General features: G+C 35.4%; 1 protein-coding gene across 8 annotated transcripts in view; it reads left to right on the top strand.

Moving 5' to 3' along the window:
• Positions 1 to 20203, top strand: part of MPP7 (MAGUK p55 scaffold protein 7) — a 255825-nt gene that overhangs the window by 47723 nt on the left and 187899 nt on the right. For 5 of the 8 annotated variants that reach the window (XM_054258553.2, XM_078329679.1, XM_054258552.2 and 2 more), the window contains exon 2: positions 14246 to 14410. The exons of the other annotated variants lie outside the window; for them this stretch is intronic. Coding sequence is in view for 4 of the 5 variants with exons in the window: in XM_078329679.1 (XP_078185805.1) it covers positions 14374 to 14410 (37 nt within the window). In the remaining variant the exon portion in view is untranslated. The remainder of the gene's footprint in view (positions 1 to 14245; positions 14411 to 20203) is intronic. 8 annotated transcript variants of the gene reach the window in all.

Below are 20203 nucleotides of genomic sequence, written 5' to 3'. Positions count from 1 at the left end.
TTTAGTCTAGTAAATGTTTTAGGTTGTGATCAATGGGATTAGCCTTTCTCCATTGGACAGGAGAGCTCAAAAGAGGACAGGCAGAAACGCAAAATATGTAACATATATAAATGTATAGCTAAAGTTGATAGGGGTTTCAGTAGTCTCTCATTCATTTTTTCATCGGTTCAACAACTAATGTTTGGAGCCACCTATTATTATGGCTAGCACTATTCTAAGACACCAGGAATTCAGCAGTGAATAACACAGACCAAAGTCTCTAGTCTCGCATAGTTTCTCTAAGTCATATGTTGCTTAACGATGGGGAGACATTCAGAGAAATTTGTTGTTAGGCGACTTGGTCCTTGTGGGAGCATCCTAGAGTGCACTTATACAAACCTAGATGGCAGAATGGCAGAGTCCTTTATACACCTAGGCTACATACATGGTGCACCCTGTTGTTCCTAGGTCAGAAACCTGTACAGCAGGTGACCGCACTGAATATTTCAGGCAGTTGGAACACAGTGGTAAGTATTTGTGTATCTAAACATAGAAAAGGTAGAGTAAAAATATGAGACCACTGTCATATAGGTGGTGTCTCCTTGACAGAAACAGCATTATGCACTGCATTGCATGACTGTATTCTTGTAGGAAAGACAGACAGTAGACAAGAAGAGTGAAATATGCATAGCTCATGAAATTGGGATAGGCACAGACTAAGATCATTAAGTGAAAATAGGAATGTGCAAGGGAGATTTTAGAAACGGATGCCAGGGAGGCTGAGAAGATGCTGTCTGGGGAAACACCTGGAAACCTGAATCACTTGAGCCGTGTCAGAGTGCACAAAGCCTCCTGCTTGGCGTTTGCGTCATTTTCTGTTTCTTGTGAGAGCATGTCTCCTCTAGAGAGTGTATGAATAGGAAGTGGCTGACAGCTGGCTTCCATGTGGTCTTAGCATGCTCTGTTTTTCCCAGCCAGGTTCTTCTTCTAACCTTCAGATTTCTTGACACTAAATTGATTATAAAGCAAGTTCCCCTTATCAGACAGATTCTTCCAGGGTGTGTTAGTCTAAGACAGTTTGTCTAGCAGTTCACTAACAGGCTGTGCATAGCTCTGTGAAATGCTCTTTTGTGTAACTGTTTCCCATGGTTTTTTGGACAATGACTGGCATGTTACTTTCCTTAGCAACTTAATTTTTGTTCTGTCTTTACATAACTCTTTGGAAATGTTAACTTTTCCCCCTTTCCGTGCATTTGTTTCACCGTAGAAACTAAAATACTCCTATTCGGAGCTATGACATGCAAATGAAAAATTTACAAAGTAGAGTCAATAGATTCCAGCAGCTAATATTAATGAACTGTAAATATTGAGGTTAGTGAAGAAAGTAACTTAAAAGGCATATGAACAGCTCAATGCTCTTAAAGTTTCTCTTGGGTATAGCTGACTTCAAATGTAACAGTCTCTACCATTTAATACATAATAGGCTAATACAGAATAGATTTTCTTCTAGTTCATAAAGGATGCACTGTACTCTACAATATAGTATTAGGGTTTTGAATTGTTTGAAGGGTTTATTCCTGGTTTGTTCTCAGCACTGGAAATAAAATAGATGAGTATGCTACAAGACTGGAAATGTGGGTATAAGCTCATACACAGATAAGTGAGGATTTCCTTTAGGAGTGTAAAGATAGATGAGCATGGAGAAAAACCTAACAATATAAAGTTGTTTGTGTTATTTATAATCAGTGCTTTTGGATTATTTATTTTCTTTTATTGCCATCTATTTAAGATAGCTTCAAAACATACATATGTAAATGTAAATGAATGTAACCATTGTGAGTTACATTTAGTTTAACTTTTTAGCACTAGTCCTTAATTTAAAGTGCATACAATTAGCTTTAGTATTATGACATAATTATTTACAAATGAGAATCAATTTTTAGAAAACGTATTTTTTGATAGCACTGATATAGGGCCTAGGAATTTGACAAAACCAGACAATTTATGTGAGTCTGTTGTCAGTAAACACGTGACTTTATGAATGTCCAGATTTATTACAGATGTTTCTAGTAGCCCACATTTTTAGGAACTGTTGTATTGAACCACTTAATATTAATTAATCCTCAGGAAATAACAATGTAAAGACTTAGAGTGAATAATTTATGTTATATAAAAATCATGCTGTTGATATTTGCAAATGAGCAGTGTATCAATCATAATGGGCTAGGTTGTGTTTCAGTAGCAAATAGCCCCAACAACACATTTATTTTTCACTGTTGCTATATATCCATCACATGTTGGTGGGGTACTGTGCTCCATGTCAGGGCTTGAGCTAATGAACTTGCCATTATGGGAAACATTAGACAACTTGGGAAGGAGAAGATTTATATGATTCAGCTCTGTGTCCCTACCCAAATCTCATCTGGAATTGTAATCCAATTTGTAATCTCTGCATGTCCAAGGAGGGACTTGGGAGGAGGTGATTGGATCATGGGGATGGTTTCCACCATGCTGTTTTTGTGACAGTGAATGAGTTCTTACCAGATCTGATGCTTTAAGTGTTTAGCAGTATCTTCTGTTTCTCTTGCCTGCCACCATGTAAGACGTACCTTGCTTCCCCTTCACCTTCTGCTGTGATTGTAAGTTTCCTGAGGCCTCCCTAGCCATGTGGAACTGAGTCAACTAAACCTGTTTTCTTTATATTAATACATTACTCAGGCTTGGGCAGTTCTTTATGAAAACAGACTACTACAGTGTAGAATCCCATGCTTGCTCTTAAATATGTCTTTGTAGCAGTAATAACGTATCATTTTCATGTTACTGGGTAAGGCAAGCCACAAAACCTCACCTAACTTCAAGGGGCTAGAGGCACACAATTCTCCTCTGTATGTGGAAGGGAGGAGTTGCAGATATGTTGTTGAGTAGCATCATTGTCTAGCCATAATTAGAAAATTTTCTAAAATAATGAATGTGGTCTAGTTCCCTACATTATATGCTTTGATATAACAATTGAGTTGTCATTTATAATTGGTAGTGCTGGTTGAAACCATTTGTTATATACCAAATATATAGCAAAATCACTTGGTATTAGTCCCTCCCCTCTGACAGTGTTTGTGAGTTTAAATACAACAATGATTTATGTGTTTCAGACTTGATCTGCAGGACTGCTATCCATGCTATACTATAAATAGGCATGCTTGCAACTGCCCCTTAAATCAGTTTGCTGTTGTTTGGATTAAGCTTGCCCAGGTCTGAGAGCTACTTACAAGATTTTTGACGAACTTTTATGGCCAATATTAGTTTGTAGTTATGTCATTTCTTCCTTAGACTGTCTTCAAAGTTGTATGCTCATTTTTTAAAATTGTGTCAAACATAACATAAAATTTACTGTCTTAACAATTCTTCATGTACAGCTGAGTAGTGTTGAGTATATTCACACTGTTATGCAATGGATCTTCGGAAGTTTTTCATTTACAAAGCAAAATCTCTATACCTATTAAACAATAACCACTTGCCTCTCCCCGCTGTTCCTGGCAATCATCAGTTCTGCTTACTGTTTCTATTAGTTTGACTATTTTAGATACTGCTGATAAATGGAACCATAAAGTATTTGATTTTTGGTAATTAGCTTATTTCCTTCTTTTTAAAGACTGAATAATTTTCTATTGAATGTATATACCACATTTGGTTTGTCCATTCTTCTGTCAATAGATGTTGGATTTGCTTTCATCTCTTGGCTGTTGTGAACAATGCTGCAGTGATGTAGCTACCCAGATATCTCTTTGAGTTCCCGCTTTCAATTTTGTTGGATATATTCCCAGAACTGAGAAGCCTTCATACTATTTTCTGTAGTGGCCATACTACAGAAATTTACATTTACATTCCCATCAATAGTGCAGAAGGGTTTCAATTTCCCCACATCCTTGTCAACACTTGTTATTTTCTGTTTTTTTTTATAGTATTCATTGTAATGTGTATGAAGTAATATCTTGTAGTTTTGATTTGCATTTTTGTAATGATTAGTGATGTTGAGGATCTTTCATATTGCCTTCCTTTGTGTTTTATAGATTTTTTTTTTGGTAGGGACATTCTTTGAGTCTCATTATCTTTTGTGTATCTTATGTAGGTATTTTCTTTGTGTTACCATGAGGATTGACATATCATCTTGAAGTTGTAATAATTTGTTTGTATCTAATAGCAATTTAATTTCAATCACATATAAAGACTCTGCATTTTATAAGTCTGTGCCCCCATATATGTTATTGACATCACAGATTACATCTTTTTTTATTGTGTTATGTTATAAATCATTAATATAGATTTATAGTCACTTTTATGCTTTTGTCTGTTAAAATGTATATATATATAATTTATGTGTATATAAGTTACATGTATATGTTACATATTTTATATTTTAATATAACTATGTGTGTGTGTATAGATAAATTGTTTTTCTTTATGAGATTGGGTTTCACCTTGTCACCCAGGCTGGAGTACAGTGGTGTGCTTGTAGCTCACTGCAGCCTTGACCTCCTGGGTTCAAACAATCCTCCTACCTTAGCCTCTTGAGTAGCTGGGACTACATATGCATGTCACCACACCCAACTAATTAAAACTTTTTTTTTTATATGGATGAGGGTCTTGCTTTGTTGCCCAGGCTGAAAATTTATGAAATAATTAAAAGTGATTATGCATCATTATAATATTACTGTATTTTATATTTGTTCATATATTCACTTTTACCACAAACCATTATATTTTCATGTGGTTTCATGTTGCTGTCTAGCATTCTTTTATTTAGACTTGAAGAACTCCCTTTAGTGTGTCTAATACAGGTATAGTGTCAACAAACTCCCTCAACTTTTGTTTATTTGGGAAGGGATTAGCTTGTTTTTCATTTTGTGGGACAGTTTTGTCAGATGTAGTCTTCTTGATTGGCAGACTTTTTTTCTTTCACCACTTTGAATATATCAACCTTACTTCAACCTGCAAAGTTTTTGCTGAGAAATTCACTGATCCTCTGTGGATGCTCCCTTGTATATGATCAGTCACTTTTCTCTTGCTGCTTTCAAGATTCTCTCTGTGACTTTTAACAGTTCAGTTATAATATGTCTTAGCATGAGTCTCTTTGGATTTATCCAATTCAGAGTTTGTTAAGCTTCTTGAATTTTTATGTCCATTTCTCTCCTCTCATGTGGGAAATGTTCAGTCATGTTTTCTCTGTTCTTCTCAGACTCCCATAGTGCATGTGTTCATCTGCTTGATGGTGTTCCATTAAGCTTGTCTCTTTTCTTCATTCTCTTTTGGTTTTGCTCTTCTGACTTGATAGTGTCATATGATCTACCCTCAAGTTCACTGATTCTTTTTTTCTGCTTGATCAAGTCTGCTGTTGTGAATTTTTTCAGTTCAGTTATTGTATTTGTAAGGTCCAAAGTTTCTTGAAATAGAAAGTTTTAATAGTTTCTATTTCTCTAATTCTGTTGTTATTTTGTTCATGAATCCCTTTCCTGACTTTTTTTTTTAGTTGTCTGTTTGTGTGATGTTTTAGCTCACTGAGCATCTTGAAGGTGATTATCTCGAATTCTTTGTCAGGTAATTTGGAGATCTTTTCTTCCTTGTAGATTTCTGGAGCTCTATTTTGCTCCTTTGATTGGGCTATGTTTACTGTTTCTTTCATGCCTTGCGTTCTTTCATTGAGATCTGGGCATTTGAAAAGAGAGCTTCTCTAAGTGTTTTATGGACTGGCTTCATGCAGGGAAAATCTTTTCCAGTCAGCCTGAATAGTGATTCTTTGGATCTCTCAAACCTTTGCTGGGAATGCATCTTCTCTGGGCCTGTGCATGTAATTTCGCAGTTAATGAAATAGGACTTGCTCCTGTTTTCTTCTCAGAAGTCTATGCAGTAATCTCTTCCTCCTCATGGCATCTGAGGTGCTTCAGTTTTCCTGATGCTGTAACAAGACCCTGTGCTCTCCTTTGTTCTCAGTGGCCCCCAATCTGGCATCCAGATTATATCATCTTCCTGTTAGCATTCCAAGTTACTTGCTTGGGCAGCCCCCATAAGCCAGAACATTGGGTGCACATTTTCCTCTTCTCTTTCCTTCTTGAGGGGGAAGCGGAAGTTGGGAATTTTCCTCCGAATTACTCCATGTTGCACTGGAGTCAGGGAGGAGCTAAGGTGGGCAAAAAGGAATGAACTTTCCTACATAGACTGATGTCACCTTCCTTAGCTTTTGCTTGCATGGGTACTGCATAATTAATTGACTTCTGGAGTTCTTCCAGAGGTAATTTGGTTTGTATGGTGTTGTTAAGTCAGTGTTTCCACAGGGAAAAGAGGGTTTGAGGCTTTCCATTCCACCATCTTGCTGATGTCACTCCCTGTACATATTTAGTAAAACCTGCAGTCATTGCTCGAATATTTCACTGGATGTTTTGCTATGCCTGTACAATAATCATTACTGTGTTATAATAAGAGGTTTTTGGTAACTCTATTAAAATTTAATGTTAAATGTAGCTTTTTAATACACAGATTTATTCTATTTTTATGCATGGCAGGTTGAAGAGGGAGTTGTATATAATTTTAATCAAACTTGCTTTGTTGACTGGTTTATTTTTGACCTCTCAAGATATTTTTGAAATTAGTGACTATGAATTGTAGGTAATGCTATAGTGACACTTCATTAATAAGAAAGGTTTAATAGATTCCAAATTGTATTCTTGAGCTTCAGATATATTCTGTCATTTACTTTAGCCATATAAAACAGAAAGACAGTATATCTGGCTATCATGTAAGATGCTACTGTAGATTTTAGAAAGATCTGTGACTTTTACAGGCTGTGAATTTTGTAGGTATGTCCTAGACCTAAGAATTGGTGATCAATATATTAAAGGCTAAGAATACTGTTTTCAGAACCTACTTGATGTTTTGGGTATATCAGAGAAGGCACTGTGTTATGTGACTGAAGAGCCAACACGAGGATGTGGCTATGAAGCAGGCAATTTTCTGATTTGTAAACGGAATCAAGTAGATCAAGAAAATTAAGGGGAAGGTTGAGGGAAAGGGAGAGCTCAAATTGAAGCATCTGGTGTGTTTCTGGTGTTTTAGATATGTTGTTTCATTTAACCAGTCACAAAAAGTGAGTGAGATATCTATCTATCTATCTATCTATCTATCTATCTATCTATCTATCTATCTATCTATCTCAGAGACCAGCCTAACATGGCAAAACACCGTCGCTACTAAAAATACAACATTATCCAGGTGTGGTGATGGGTACCTGTAATCCCAACCACTCAGGAGGCTGAGGCAGGAAAATCGCTTGAACCTGAGAGGCAGAGGTTGCTGTGAGGCAAGATCATGCCACTACACTCCAGCCTGGGAAACGAGCAAAACTCCGTCTCAAAAAAATAAAAATAAAAAATTAATCAAAATGGTTATCTGTTGATTGGCTGCTATAAGGGTTAAATGTTTTACTTTTGTTATTTCATTTAATCTCATTTCATTAAGTAGCTTGTGTATGATCTTAGGTCCGTCTAATTTCAAAATCTGTGCTTTCATTATTAGGCTGTGCTATCTCCCGATAGGTAAAATGATGAGGTGACTCTGACTTGGAAAGAGAACAGACCATTTTATTATTTAGTTTTTAGGGACATACAATAATATGGGTTCCATTCTCAAGGAATCTAGTGGGGGACACTGAATGAAAAATATAAAATTACATTGATGCACCTTAATTATAAAAAAGGATTACAAGATTGTTTTCTGTGGTAGAGGACTTAAGGGAATGCCAGTGGAATGCCGAGATGAATCTGGAATTGAGAATTAGTTAAGAAAAACGTAATGAAGAAGCTGTATCACTCTTCTCTGCCTCCAACAATTAGAGGAAAGAGACATGGAGCAAAAATAGTGGGTCATTGATGGTCAATGGTGTAATCTTTAAGATTTAGCCAAGACTTTTTAGTAGTAGGTGGTAGAATATAAATGCAATGAGAAAAGAGTCATCTTCAGAGAAGTGTCCCAGAAGAGAGGTGTGGAAGCTGTGCCAGCCTTATAAATGCTGCTATCTTTGCTTTAAGGAGAGTAAAAAAGAAAATGGGGTCGTGGTGCCCTCATTGTTGTAGATGGTTCGGGTAGTCTGGAATGAGGCCATTGCCTGCAAGTGCTAGTTCATTCATTACACCTGTGCTTCCAGAGAAGGGGCGATTGTGTGCCTTTCTACGAGCCCTCACTAGATGAGGCCCTAAGGATCTTGTGGTTAATACTCCTTCCTGGCAAGTGGACCAGGGTTCCCGGCAGACTTTCCTTGCAGCCTTAAAGCCTGGGTCTCTTCACCTGGGGATTATAAAGCAGTGTGTTCTCTTGTTTCTTTTCTGAAGTCTTTAAAGGTTTATAAGATTCTTTTAGTGGGATTCTTTTCTGTTGTTTCAGCATTTCCCTTTCCATATGTGGAAAGGACATGTGTTGGTTTTATATCAATATAATCATTGAACCCTGTTGGATTTGTAAAATGTGGGGCATTTTGATTTTTCATACTCATTCCTTTTTTTCTTAAAAACTAGGAATTTTTGGTTTTGGTTGTAAAAAGCATTTTTTCTTACAACATCCTAATAACCAGTTGTAAGTCTGTTTTTAAATTTTTTATGTATAGTGACAGAGTCTGAGATACTTGGGATAGCCAGAATTGAAATACAATGTTGTTTATGATTAAGAATCTTTAAAAATTGAAATACAATGTTGTTTATGATTAAGAATCTTCAAAAATTTTCATACTCTTGCACAACAAAATAAAATGATTTTTTTAACTTTCTTTTTTTTGAATATTTAAATGATGACCAGTAAAAATGTTATTAGAAAGAATGTTACTTCTAGATCCTGAAGTCACTAGCAGATGGGATATAAAGATTAGAATAGCGGTCTGCAAGCTTGGCCTTCCTTCATTTCTAGAAATCAAGTTTTATGGGAACAGTCATACTCATGTTTATATTGTTTAGGTTAAGACGATATGGACTTCATAGAAAATGTTTGCCAAACCTTGGTAGTAGAGAAGCAATTCTTAACAATTTTGATTTTAAGGCTCTAAAGAGTTTTGATTATGTGGGTTATATTGCTTTAATTCATTTAAAAATAACTATTAAATTTGCTTCATGTTAACACAAATCATGTTTTTTGAAAAATAATTTTACCCCCAAAACAAAAACATGAATGCGTTGCAAATTTCTTTAATTCCTGGCTCAGAAGGAGACTGTTATATTTTCGTATCTGTGTCTACTTTCATTTTGTTGCTGTATGTTTTGCTTGAAGAATATGGAGAAAAACTGACCTTACACAGATCTGTAGTTGGAAGAGGGAGGAATATTTTAATTGCCTATTCAGTTAAGTGTGGATATTCTTTGCTGTTTCACCAAAGATATATGGCAATTTCTTAAAGATAAGTTTCAGTGTAAAACCTGAAAATATAGAAATAAAGTTATTGTATTCAAACTTTAAATTGATCTATCTTGAGCTTTGAATGGATGTTATTCATGCATGATTTTCTAATGCGTTAGTAGAAAATGGGAAAATATTTGTTCACCGAATCGTGCAGATCTTCCCAACGTTGATACAGAATGCCAGAATAATCACATTTGTTAACATCACCATGGATCTTCCCAGCAAAGCCTTTAGGCATTGGGAAGCTGATAGAACCAGTACAAAGTGTGGACTTGGTTCCACCATGTGTGTGTTTCGTTAACAGAGCACCATGCAAAATGAGCCTCTAGTGGGTGCAAGTTTTACAAAATTCTAATTTTTGCTTGGAAGCTCATTTTTATCGTTAGCAACACATACTCTTTTTGGTTTCCCTTGAAAACGTGGACTCTATTTTCAAGAAAACATTTGCCAAATACTGAGAAGCTTGAATGACCATAGTTTGTCTTCTGTTCTTTTAAGTTAAAAAAAAAAAAAAGATGTTCCATAATCGAAGCAGCCAGTACAGTTCACAACTCAAATCACTGCACAACTGTTTTTTTTTTTTGAGACAGTGTTTCCTTTGTTTATAGCAGCAGTACTTTATGTGTCCTTCCCGTTATTCACACAGGATGTTAAAAAGAAGAGTACTTAAGAGTCAATGAATATTAATTTTTAATGCTTCATTAAGGATATTCTATAGTGAACCTTTTCTCTTCCCTCCTCGTCTTCCTGCTTTTCTTCTTCTTCCTCCTCTTCCTTTGAATGAGCATCCTTGGCAGTGAAGAAGACAATGTTGAATAGTTTCAATTTGGTGCCATTATCTTGACTCATGCTCAGATGGCAGTGGTTTCACCAACAGTGACCATTGCTTTATTTCTTTTCACCATTGGTGCAAATGCTGGTACAGTGAAAAAGACAAATAACATCTCAGTACTTTCTTCAGTATTTTTATGAAAATAGTTTGACCTCGTGAACCCCTCTGAAAGGGTCCTGGAGACCTCTAGGGTTCTCTGGACCACACTTTGAGAATAGCTGGTATAAAAGATACAAGTACCATTTTGTGTAAGCAGATGTCTGCTGCTTAGTATATGTTGCCTCTTTTTATTCTTACAATTATAATTTATGAGGGTTCAAATAATGTTAACAGAAATAAGTCTGCTTCTTGCACTGGCTAATATAATTAATGAATCTTTCAGATTGAACTTTTAAAATATCTGTGATAATTAGATTTATTTTAAAAAGTTTACTCTATGTGTGTTGTTTTATTGCTCTGTTAGGTTTTGAAAATGTAACTATTGAGTGAGTGTATCTGGTGAAATAATCTACAGTTTGATGTCTGAGTACACTTATTCTGAAATGATAGATTGCTAACATTTATTAAAATAGTTTATGATGACAGTGAATTACAAATTTTTATATTTTTGAACACTTACAAATAGAGAGGAGATGTATTTGAAAATTACTTGATTTCTTATTCATGTATATTAACTGTGTGTATGTGTATATATATGTTTACATTAATAAAAAATGTTGCAGACGATGGAATTAAGTTAACTCTACTGAAAACAAGTTGTAAACACTTGCACTTTTGTGATTGACCACTAGATGTCATGAGTGCCACGGGAGCATTAAGGGTTACCCAGGGCGGGTAGAAATTGAACATTGTAAACTCATAGACCTTCACATACTTCACTGTTTCCACATGATCAATGCCAGAGGAACCTGATACAGTGTGATATATAGAAGCAAGGTACGACTGGAATAATGAAATTTCAAAAATAAGCCCTTTAAAGGAGGGTTGTAATCATTCTATTGGGTATTGTAAATGCTTCAGGTGCACTTGATACTGCTGTTATGTTCCTGGATTTTGGATCTTTCTCTTTTTTATGGAAAGATGGATTGAACTTCAATTTAAGAATATTCGGTAATCCCTCTCAGGACATACTGTAACAGCTGGTATTTTTGTGTTGTAGTAAATTGATTCCATACAACAGTCAGTAATAATTATGGCTGCCTTCCGACAAATTCCAAAGCATTTTCAATGAATTTAGCCAAAGAAAATAACATCATTACTACAAAAGTTTAACTCAGTCCGAAAGTTAAACCTAGTGCTTTATTCCACAAAATACAAAATATTACCGGTTAGGATTCTGTCAAACCATTGAAAAAATTCATATTCTTGCATATGTTCTGAGAAGGTGATTACTTTGTAGTATATGTACTTAAGAGAGAATTGTTTTGTAGTAATACAGCTTTGGAAAAAGTTAATCTTGAGTGTTCATTATGAAATAAAGAACAAGAAGTGCTAGGGCTTTTCTTATATGGCATAGATGAACAGCTGCAGTATCAGCTCAAAAGGGTGTTTTGATGTGGAATGTAAGGCTTTTAGTATGAATGGAATGTGAATGTTTCAAACTATATAAAATTCTAATTGTTTGCTATAAGCATATGTTGTCTTATTATATGGTGTGTATGGTTTATAAATGTGAAACATTGTAAGTTCTTTAAGCTGTGAAGAAAGTGATAGGTTGCATGGTATAGATTGTATAGCACATGTACAGTCTATATCATATAATTAATGGCTTTTCTTGTGACATAAATAACTTAAATTACATACACACACACACACACATATAATACCTACTCACAAACATACATACATATATATTGCCCTAATGGTACAAATGTGTCTGTAGACATTTAAAAAATTTTAATTTGTTTTCCTTTTTTTCTATTAGCAAAACAAAAGTCTACTAATTTACTGTGTTCTTGAAATTATACAGTCCGTTTTTGACTTTGAATGACGTTGTTTCTAACCTTGCTTTATATAAGGAACATTTTCCTGTAGTTGAATCTTCATCCTGATTTTTATAATAATTTATGAAGGCAAAGCAAAATTTCTTTCAAAGTTATTAGAAAAATTCAGACGTGCATTAGTGAAATCTTGCCTCACATTTTTAATTTTTAACTTAGTGAGCTGTATTTTCATTTGGTACTTAAAATAGTCCTCATATTTTAAATGACCACTCCTTTCTGTATGGATTTGTATGCATGTTTTAACTATGTCAGCCTTTGCAGTAACATAAAGCAAAATTCAAGCGATTGCAGCAGATAGTCTGATCTAAAATAATTCGTTTGATGATGGTGTTTTTAATACTAATTTTCACTGTAACAATTAAAAAGCTTATTTAGAAGGCTTTAATAGACTCTTACAGTATGGATTTTTTAAAGTAAAATTTGGCAAGTTCATTTCTTTTTCTGTAATTTGATTCAGCAACGTAAAGGCTTTAAAAATTGATGTGAGCCAGTTTTTCCAAGGTTTCCAGTGTTTTCTTGTTGTTGTTAATACATGTTAAAATATGCTTCTAAATTACTGAATTTGCTTTATAGAGAATTGAGGAAAGTACATTAAAAATGAACTTAAAACACATTGTGTGGTTCTTCTGATTTCTACAAAAATGTAAATGGAGTACTTTTTCCATTATTAGCCAGGGGTGATCCAAATTTAAACCAGATGGCCTCCCTCTAGGTGTTAGGCCAATGTAAATTTTAATCTCGCTACTTTCTTTTATGTTTTCATTTTATAATCTCATTACCTGAATTTAAAAAAGCCCTGTCATAACAGCCAGCGTTTCTTGTTTACTTATGTGTCAGACACTGCATTATATGTCTGAGTATATTTAATTACCAAATAGTTCTAATTGACTGTTGTCTTTATTTGCATGTAAGGAAGTTAAGGCTTAAGAAGATGAAATCCCTTGTTGAAGATCACAGAACCAGCAGCTTTAGAGATTACGTCAAACTCTAGATTCCTTGTTCTTAACTTCTATGCCGTACTGCCTTTACTGCTTATTTCAGGATAAACATTAGTTAAGATAGCTATTTAAAAAGAAGTTAATATTTTTCCAGATACAACAAAAGTTAGTTTTTACTAAAAGAATTTACTTATGTATGCTGGCTTGAATTGTTAGATTTACTTTGGATTACTAAAACTTCTATAAATCTAATAACATCTTATTTTCATTCTAGTAAATATTCCTTCAAGATTAGTTGCAGTATTCAGTTAGAGAACCATGCGTTTGTCATATTAGGATGAGGTATTTAAAAACATACAATCAGGCCGGGTGTGGTGGCTTACACCTGTAATCGCAGCAGTTTGAGAGGCCAAGGCAGGCAGATCACCTGAGGTCAGGAGTTTGAGACCTGCCTGGCCAATACAGTGAAACCCTGTCTCTATTAAAAAAAGAAAAAGGAAAATTAGCCAGGGTTGGTGGTGGGTGTCTGTAATCCCAGCTACTCAGGAGGCTGGGACAGGGAGAATTGATTGAATCTGGGAGACGGAGGTTGCAGTGAGTCGAGATCGCACCACTGTGCTCCAGCCTGGGTGACAGAGTGAGACTCCATATAAAAAAAATACAATTAGTTGTAAGTCGCTGACAATTTATATAATCCCTGTTCTACAGTTAGAAATATAGCGGAGAATTATAGTAACACAGAGAAGGAAGTTGAGAATGGCATTGACGTACAGAAGCTTTTTAAAATTATCCACGTATCCAGTCAGCGTTCCCCAACCCAAATGTAAAAATCTTTAAGGAAGCCTTGACACATGCGTGCAGAACATTCATGTTTTCAATTAGAAGTCGCTCATCAAGATCAGAAACTCTTACAGTTCATATTTGCATGTGGTCTGTAGAAAAAATTCTGAAGAGGTGTGATCTCTCGGGTAGTGATTGGGATGAGAATTTTGAATTAGTTACAGAATGTTGTGATTTGATGATGGTCCCTTTTTAAAAAATAAGAATGTTTCTTTCCTTTCTAGAAACAGCTTACAAGATACACAGATCTTGGTAGACACTGTGGCTGCAGACAGTTGAACTGGAATTCCCTGCGGCTCTCTGAGGGCAGGGTGTCTGCAGAGCAGTGGGCCCTGTTCCTGCACCTTGCATCATGCCAGCTTTGTCAACGGGATCCGGGGGTGACACAGGTATGTGAACCCAAGAGGGACATTTTTCATTCCAACTTTGCTTAAATCTTCTTGTTCACAGTGAAATACAGCATTGCTTTAAGCAAATGCAGGCAGATCATGCTTGTTTTTCTGTCACCAACACTAGGGGCATGAGATGGACTCAGGGATGCCTTGCTACGTAAAAGTCACTGGAGGATATGGGCTGACTGCCTCTTTCTCCAGGTAGTGATGACGTGTACTGATGCTCTCATACTGTCTTGCTTTTAGAATAATTCTTTGTATTTAATTTAAAAAATTAAGTATTTGAAATATACAGAAAAGTATGGCAAATACTGTAATACCCATATTACCCTTCACTCAGATGTAAAAACAGGAACTGTTTGCCACAGTTGAATCAGATCTTTCTCTTTTTTTTTTTTTTCTTTAAGAAGTAAAACATTATCCTTACCCCAATTCTGTTTTCTCTCTGTCAGAGGTAAAATGTGTCCTGAAGTTGATATATGACTTTAAGTGATTCAATTAAAACTAACAAATAAACATATTTCATGATTATCAGTTATAAGACTTTGAGATACCTAGAACAGATACTTCTAAGAAAGAAAAAAAAAAACTCACATGCACACATGTGTACATGAAATTCTCCTCTTCTGATCTGATCCAGGAAGTAGGGGTATGGTGGTAGAGTCCTCAATCAGCACTTTTCAAAGTGTTGAATCCTGGATGCCTCTAAGAACTAAAAAAAAATGCAAATGGGGTTGGGGGTCTATGTCATTTTTAAAGCCCCTTGAAAGAAGTGGTAACACAGTGTGATGAAAAGGAATGTTTTCTATTTTATATGGGCATCCTGAATTTGGTTGTTACAGCTCTCTAACCATCTGAAATGGCTATCTCAGACTGGACAATTGCAATGACTGGTGCTGTAATTTCAAAAATGCTGAAACAGAAAGTCAATTTTATCTCATATCACTTTACACTGGCATTTCCATTTGCACTATTTGCAAATATAATTCTTCACTATTTCAAGCATGTCTATAGTTATATTTTGGCAAATTTTGTCTCATCTCTATCAATCAAGAATGATTTTTTTTCCACCGTGATTTACACTGAGGATTCGTTTTTGTCAGGAAGAAGTTTTGATTGTTAAATTACATAAAACTTTTCTTTCTCAAGCGCTTAACTTGGAAGCCAGCCCCTTTGGAATTTTTTTTCTTCTTTTTAGGTTTTATGTAGTCCCACGTTGTGTTCTACTTTATAAAAATGAATGATTTAACTTTCCATAGTGCTTTGGGAAATTATGGATAAAATTTATGTGAACCATAAATTTACTACAGTTGTGTAATGAATACGTTTTAAACCTTGCTGTTCACCCAAAATGCCTTAGTTTAATTGAATGCAAAATATTGTTGCTTACATATAACTTGAAGGAGGATTAAAATGGAGTATTTATAGTTTATAAGGCAGTTAGGTGTCAGTCATGAAAAATAGCGTAGGCTATTAAGAATTTAAAAAGGGCTTTTCCACACGTAGCCAGCTCGCTTAGTGCAAATCTGAAGTGCCTATCTGAATGACACCTTGCTTTATGGTGTTTTTTGACCTTATGTCCCCACAAGGTTTGAGCCAAGCACAGAAGACAAGCGTCTCTGCATTTACAGAAGCCACAAAATACAGCGTATGCATCTGATGTTTGTTGCCCTCTCGTAGTTCCTCCCAGTCCAGATGCAACTGGCCAGTTGGGTCATTTTTCTTGTAAGCAGCAGTTGCTTAGCAGTGTCGCTGATGTCATCCCATTATCAGGTTTCCAGGGGAACAGAGTTAGAGTATAAGTGAAGGTGAGACCCTCATGCCACAGGAGCAGGCACCCGACTTATAGCAGCCTAGATGCATATGGATTGCTCATTTGGGAAAATACATTCTGTGTAAAACTTTTACTGCTTCTTCTTTCCTGTCTTGCTTATTTCACTAAGAAAAAAAAATCTAATTATACAAGTAGTGCATAAAATCATACCGCTTTCCCTCAGTCTCGTTTTTTTCTCAGTTTGATAAGTAGCCCATAAGAGTTTCCTGTGTATTCGATACTTGCAAGTATATGTCATAAATATGTTGTTTTCGAGTCTCTTTTCCTTTTCTTTTTAATCACAGATTTTGTTATGCCCTAATTATTATTTGTCAACTTTTTTTCTACACCAAGCTATATTCTTGGAGATCTATTTCCATGTTTTATATAGAAAAATGTGTGTGTGTTTACACATGTTTATCTGTAATCTGTCTCTCTATACCTTTATGTAGTCCTCTTATTCTTTTAAACTGATGCCTACTTTTCTGTTATATCGCTATTCGGTGAACCATATTGCTGTTAACGAAAGCCTGGCTTTGCTCCTTTTGTAAATATTTTGGAAGGGAAGATGTGCACATTTAATGATGTCAAGTTGTCCTTTAGAGTGGGTAGAGCACCGAATGATCTACACTTAGCGCGTTAAAGCTCCTTTCTTTTCCATTCTTGGCAATATTCAATATTGTCAATCTTTATAATTTTTAACCAATCTTTTGGGAAAAATATAAAATCTTAAGTGTGAAATGTGCATTGCTAGTGATAACTAGCATATTGTAATTTGTTTAATGGTCATTCCTCTGTGATTCATCTACTCATATCTTTTCTCCATTTTTGTGTTGGTTTATCATTTTCAAATTTACTTACAGAATTTCTTTATGTATATTTTCCATAGTAATCCTTTGAGCCGTTATAGGTTGAGCGCCATTTCTTCTGGTCAGTCACTTGTCCTTTTTTATTCCTTAAGTAGTAACATTTTTTCTATAGTAGTTGAAAACTTTTTTGTAGTAAAATCAATATTTTCTATATGGTTCATGTTGCTTTTCTTCTGCTTAAGAAGGCCTTTCCTATCCCAAGATTATGAAGATATTTTCTAAGATTTTTTATAATTACTTTAAAGATTTGCTTTTACACATTTGAAATTGTAATCCAACTGCAGTCTGTCTGCGGAGTGTGGCAGTAGTCTAATCTCACCTGATTTTATTTTTTCATGTGGTCCCTGGATCGTTTATTCAATAAGAGTCTGTTCTTTTCATGCATATTTTTAATATCTCCTTTATCATAATCCAGCATTATATATATGTTATGAGTTCTCTTTCTTGGCTATAATGATCTGTTGATTATATTTAAAAAGTTTTTAATAGACTATTTTTTAGAGCAATTTTAGAATTACAGAAAAATTATGAAGACAGTACAGAGAGTTTCAATATGCCTCGCATTTAGTTTCCCCTGTTATTAACACCTTACATTAGTATGATAAATTCATTTCAATTGGTGAAATGACATTGATACATGATTATGATTAACTAAAATCTATACTTTATTAAGATTTCCTTAATTTTTCCATTAATGTCTTTTTTGTTGTTGTTGTTCCAGGATCTCATTCATAATACCATATTACATTTAGTTGTCATCTCTCATTCTCTTGGCTGTAATTGTTTCTAAGACTTTGGAAATCAGGCATAGTGGCTCACACCTCAATCCCAGTACTTTGGGAGGCTGAGGTGGGTGGATCTCTTGAGCCCAGAAGTTTGATACCAGTTTGGGCAACCTGCATCTTTACTAAAAATATAGAACACTAGCTGTGCCATGGTGGCATGTGCCTGTAGTCCCAGCTACTTGGTAGGCTAAGGTGGGAGGATCACCTGAACCTGGGAGGTCCAGGCTACAGTGAGCAGTGATCGCACCACTGCACTTCATCCTGGGCGATGGAGTGAGACCCTGTCTCAAAAAAACAAAACAATAAAACAAAACAAAAAACAACAAAACCCAAAAGACTTTCCTTGATTTTTGGCAACCTTAAGAGTTTTGATGAGTTATCGTCAGGTATATTGCAAGGATTCCCCTCTCCTAGAATTTGTCTGATGTTTTTCTTATGAAGAGATTGGGGTTATGTGTTTGTGGGGGTAAGATCACAGCAGTGAAGGGCCATTGTTGCCATATTATAGTGAGGGTACATTCTATCAACTCAATTTATAGCTGCTGGCATTAATGTTGGTGATCTGCCTAACATACTGTTTTTCAGGTTTTTCCACTGTAAGATTACTCCTTTTTTTGTCCTTTCCATACTGTTAATCTTTGGAAAAAAGTCTCTTTGTGCAGTCCACACTTAGAGTGACATGTTTCGTTTCTCCTCCCTTAGGGTAAAGGAGCTATCTAAATTATTTGGAATTCTTTGTCTTTTCTCTTCCATTTATTTATTCAATCATTCATATCAGTATGGAGTCATAGATACTTATTTTGTATTTTGGGTTATAAGCCATGACTACTTAATTTTGTTGCTCAAATTGTTCCGGCTTTGGCCCTTGGGAGCTCTTTGAGTTGGCTTCTTTGATAACCCCATCAACGTGGGCTCATTTGTTTTTAGCACTTGGTTACTTTTGGTACTACATATATTCTTGGCTCATCTTGTACACTTCCTGCCCCAGACCTAGAAATAGACATTTCTCTAAGGGGCTCTAATTTCTTTCATTGGAGAATGGGCTTAGAAATCAAGATCTGGGCAGTAGGTTTGCTCATTGCTACTGAAGTCTTCCTCCCCTGCCTTCCTCTCCCCTGTCCTCCCCTCCCCTCTTATCTTTTTTCTTTTCATTTCTTTTCTTCTTGGTAGAGACGGGGTTACCTTGTGTTGTTCAGGCTGGTCTCAAACTCCTGAACTCAAGTGGTGCCCCTGCCACAGCCTCCCAAAGTGCCGGGATTATAGGCATGAGGCACTGCACCAGCTTCGTTTCTTTAAGGCTCTTTTAGCTGACAAAGCAGGGAAATGTATGTGTGTAAATTAACCCATGCATAAACACACATACACATATATGAACATTTCTGTGTGCAATCATATGTAACTCTACTAAACTAAATATGAGTTCTCATTGATGTTTTCAACTCTAATCATTAGCAAATGGATCATTGTAGCCTCTTCCCCCTCCAACAGTGGAAAACCTGCTTCTACCATCCACCATCGATTTACTTAATTGTTCATTCCCAGTGTATGTGTAGCAACGTAGCAGTATCAGAGTTGTTAACCCATGGGAAACAATTTTTATTAGCTAGAGAGTTGATTTTATTTTTATTCCCAGGATAGTGCCATACTATCTTTATAGTTTTTAATCTGATGGAATCATTCCTTTCCTGCATAATACCCATATTAGTTTTAGTTTTATAATTTCATTATGAATTTTACAAGCATCATATAATGTGAAATATAATATAGGTACAGAAATGCATATAAAAAAACCTTTATAACTACAGTTTTAAAAGTGGTTATAAGCCAGCATCCATGTGACCTGGTCATATCCATGTGACAACATCCATCTAGGTCAAAAATTCCAACACCTTGAAGGCAACCTGTGTATCTCTTCCCAATAACAATCTTCCCAACCTCCTTAATGACTCCTGCCTCACACTACACATAAGACCTAGTTTATGATTTATGTAAGCATTCATAGGCAATATGGTTTAATCTTGCTGGCTGAACTTTATAAATGAAATGATACCATAAGCAGTTTTTAGTTTGAAAGTGAATATTTATTTAGAATGAAAAAAAATTACAACAAATTATGAATTTTAAGAAGTGGCTACATATAATAAGTATTATAGAATCCAGGGGAAAAGCATATTTTTAAAAAAAATTAACTCCCTGACACACCTTCGTAAAGCTTTTTCTTCTATATTTTTGGCTGTCTACTCTTTGCTTGCCTCTTCATGTGTAGTATTTTCTTTAAGAGAAAAGCAATCCAATCCATCTTACATTACCAATCAATTGTGTG

The sequence above is a fragment of the Callithrix jacchus genome, chromosome 7, assembly GCF_049354715.1.
Source record: "Callithrix jacchus isolate 240 chromosome 7, calJac240_pri, whole genome shotgun sequence".
Taxonomy (NCBI): domain Eukaryota; kingdom Metazoa; phylum Chordata; class Mammalia; order Primates; family Cebidae; genus Callithrix; species Callithrix jacchus.
This window is presented reverse-complemented; position numbering and strand designations above follow the sequence as displayed.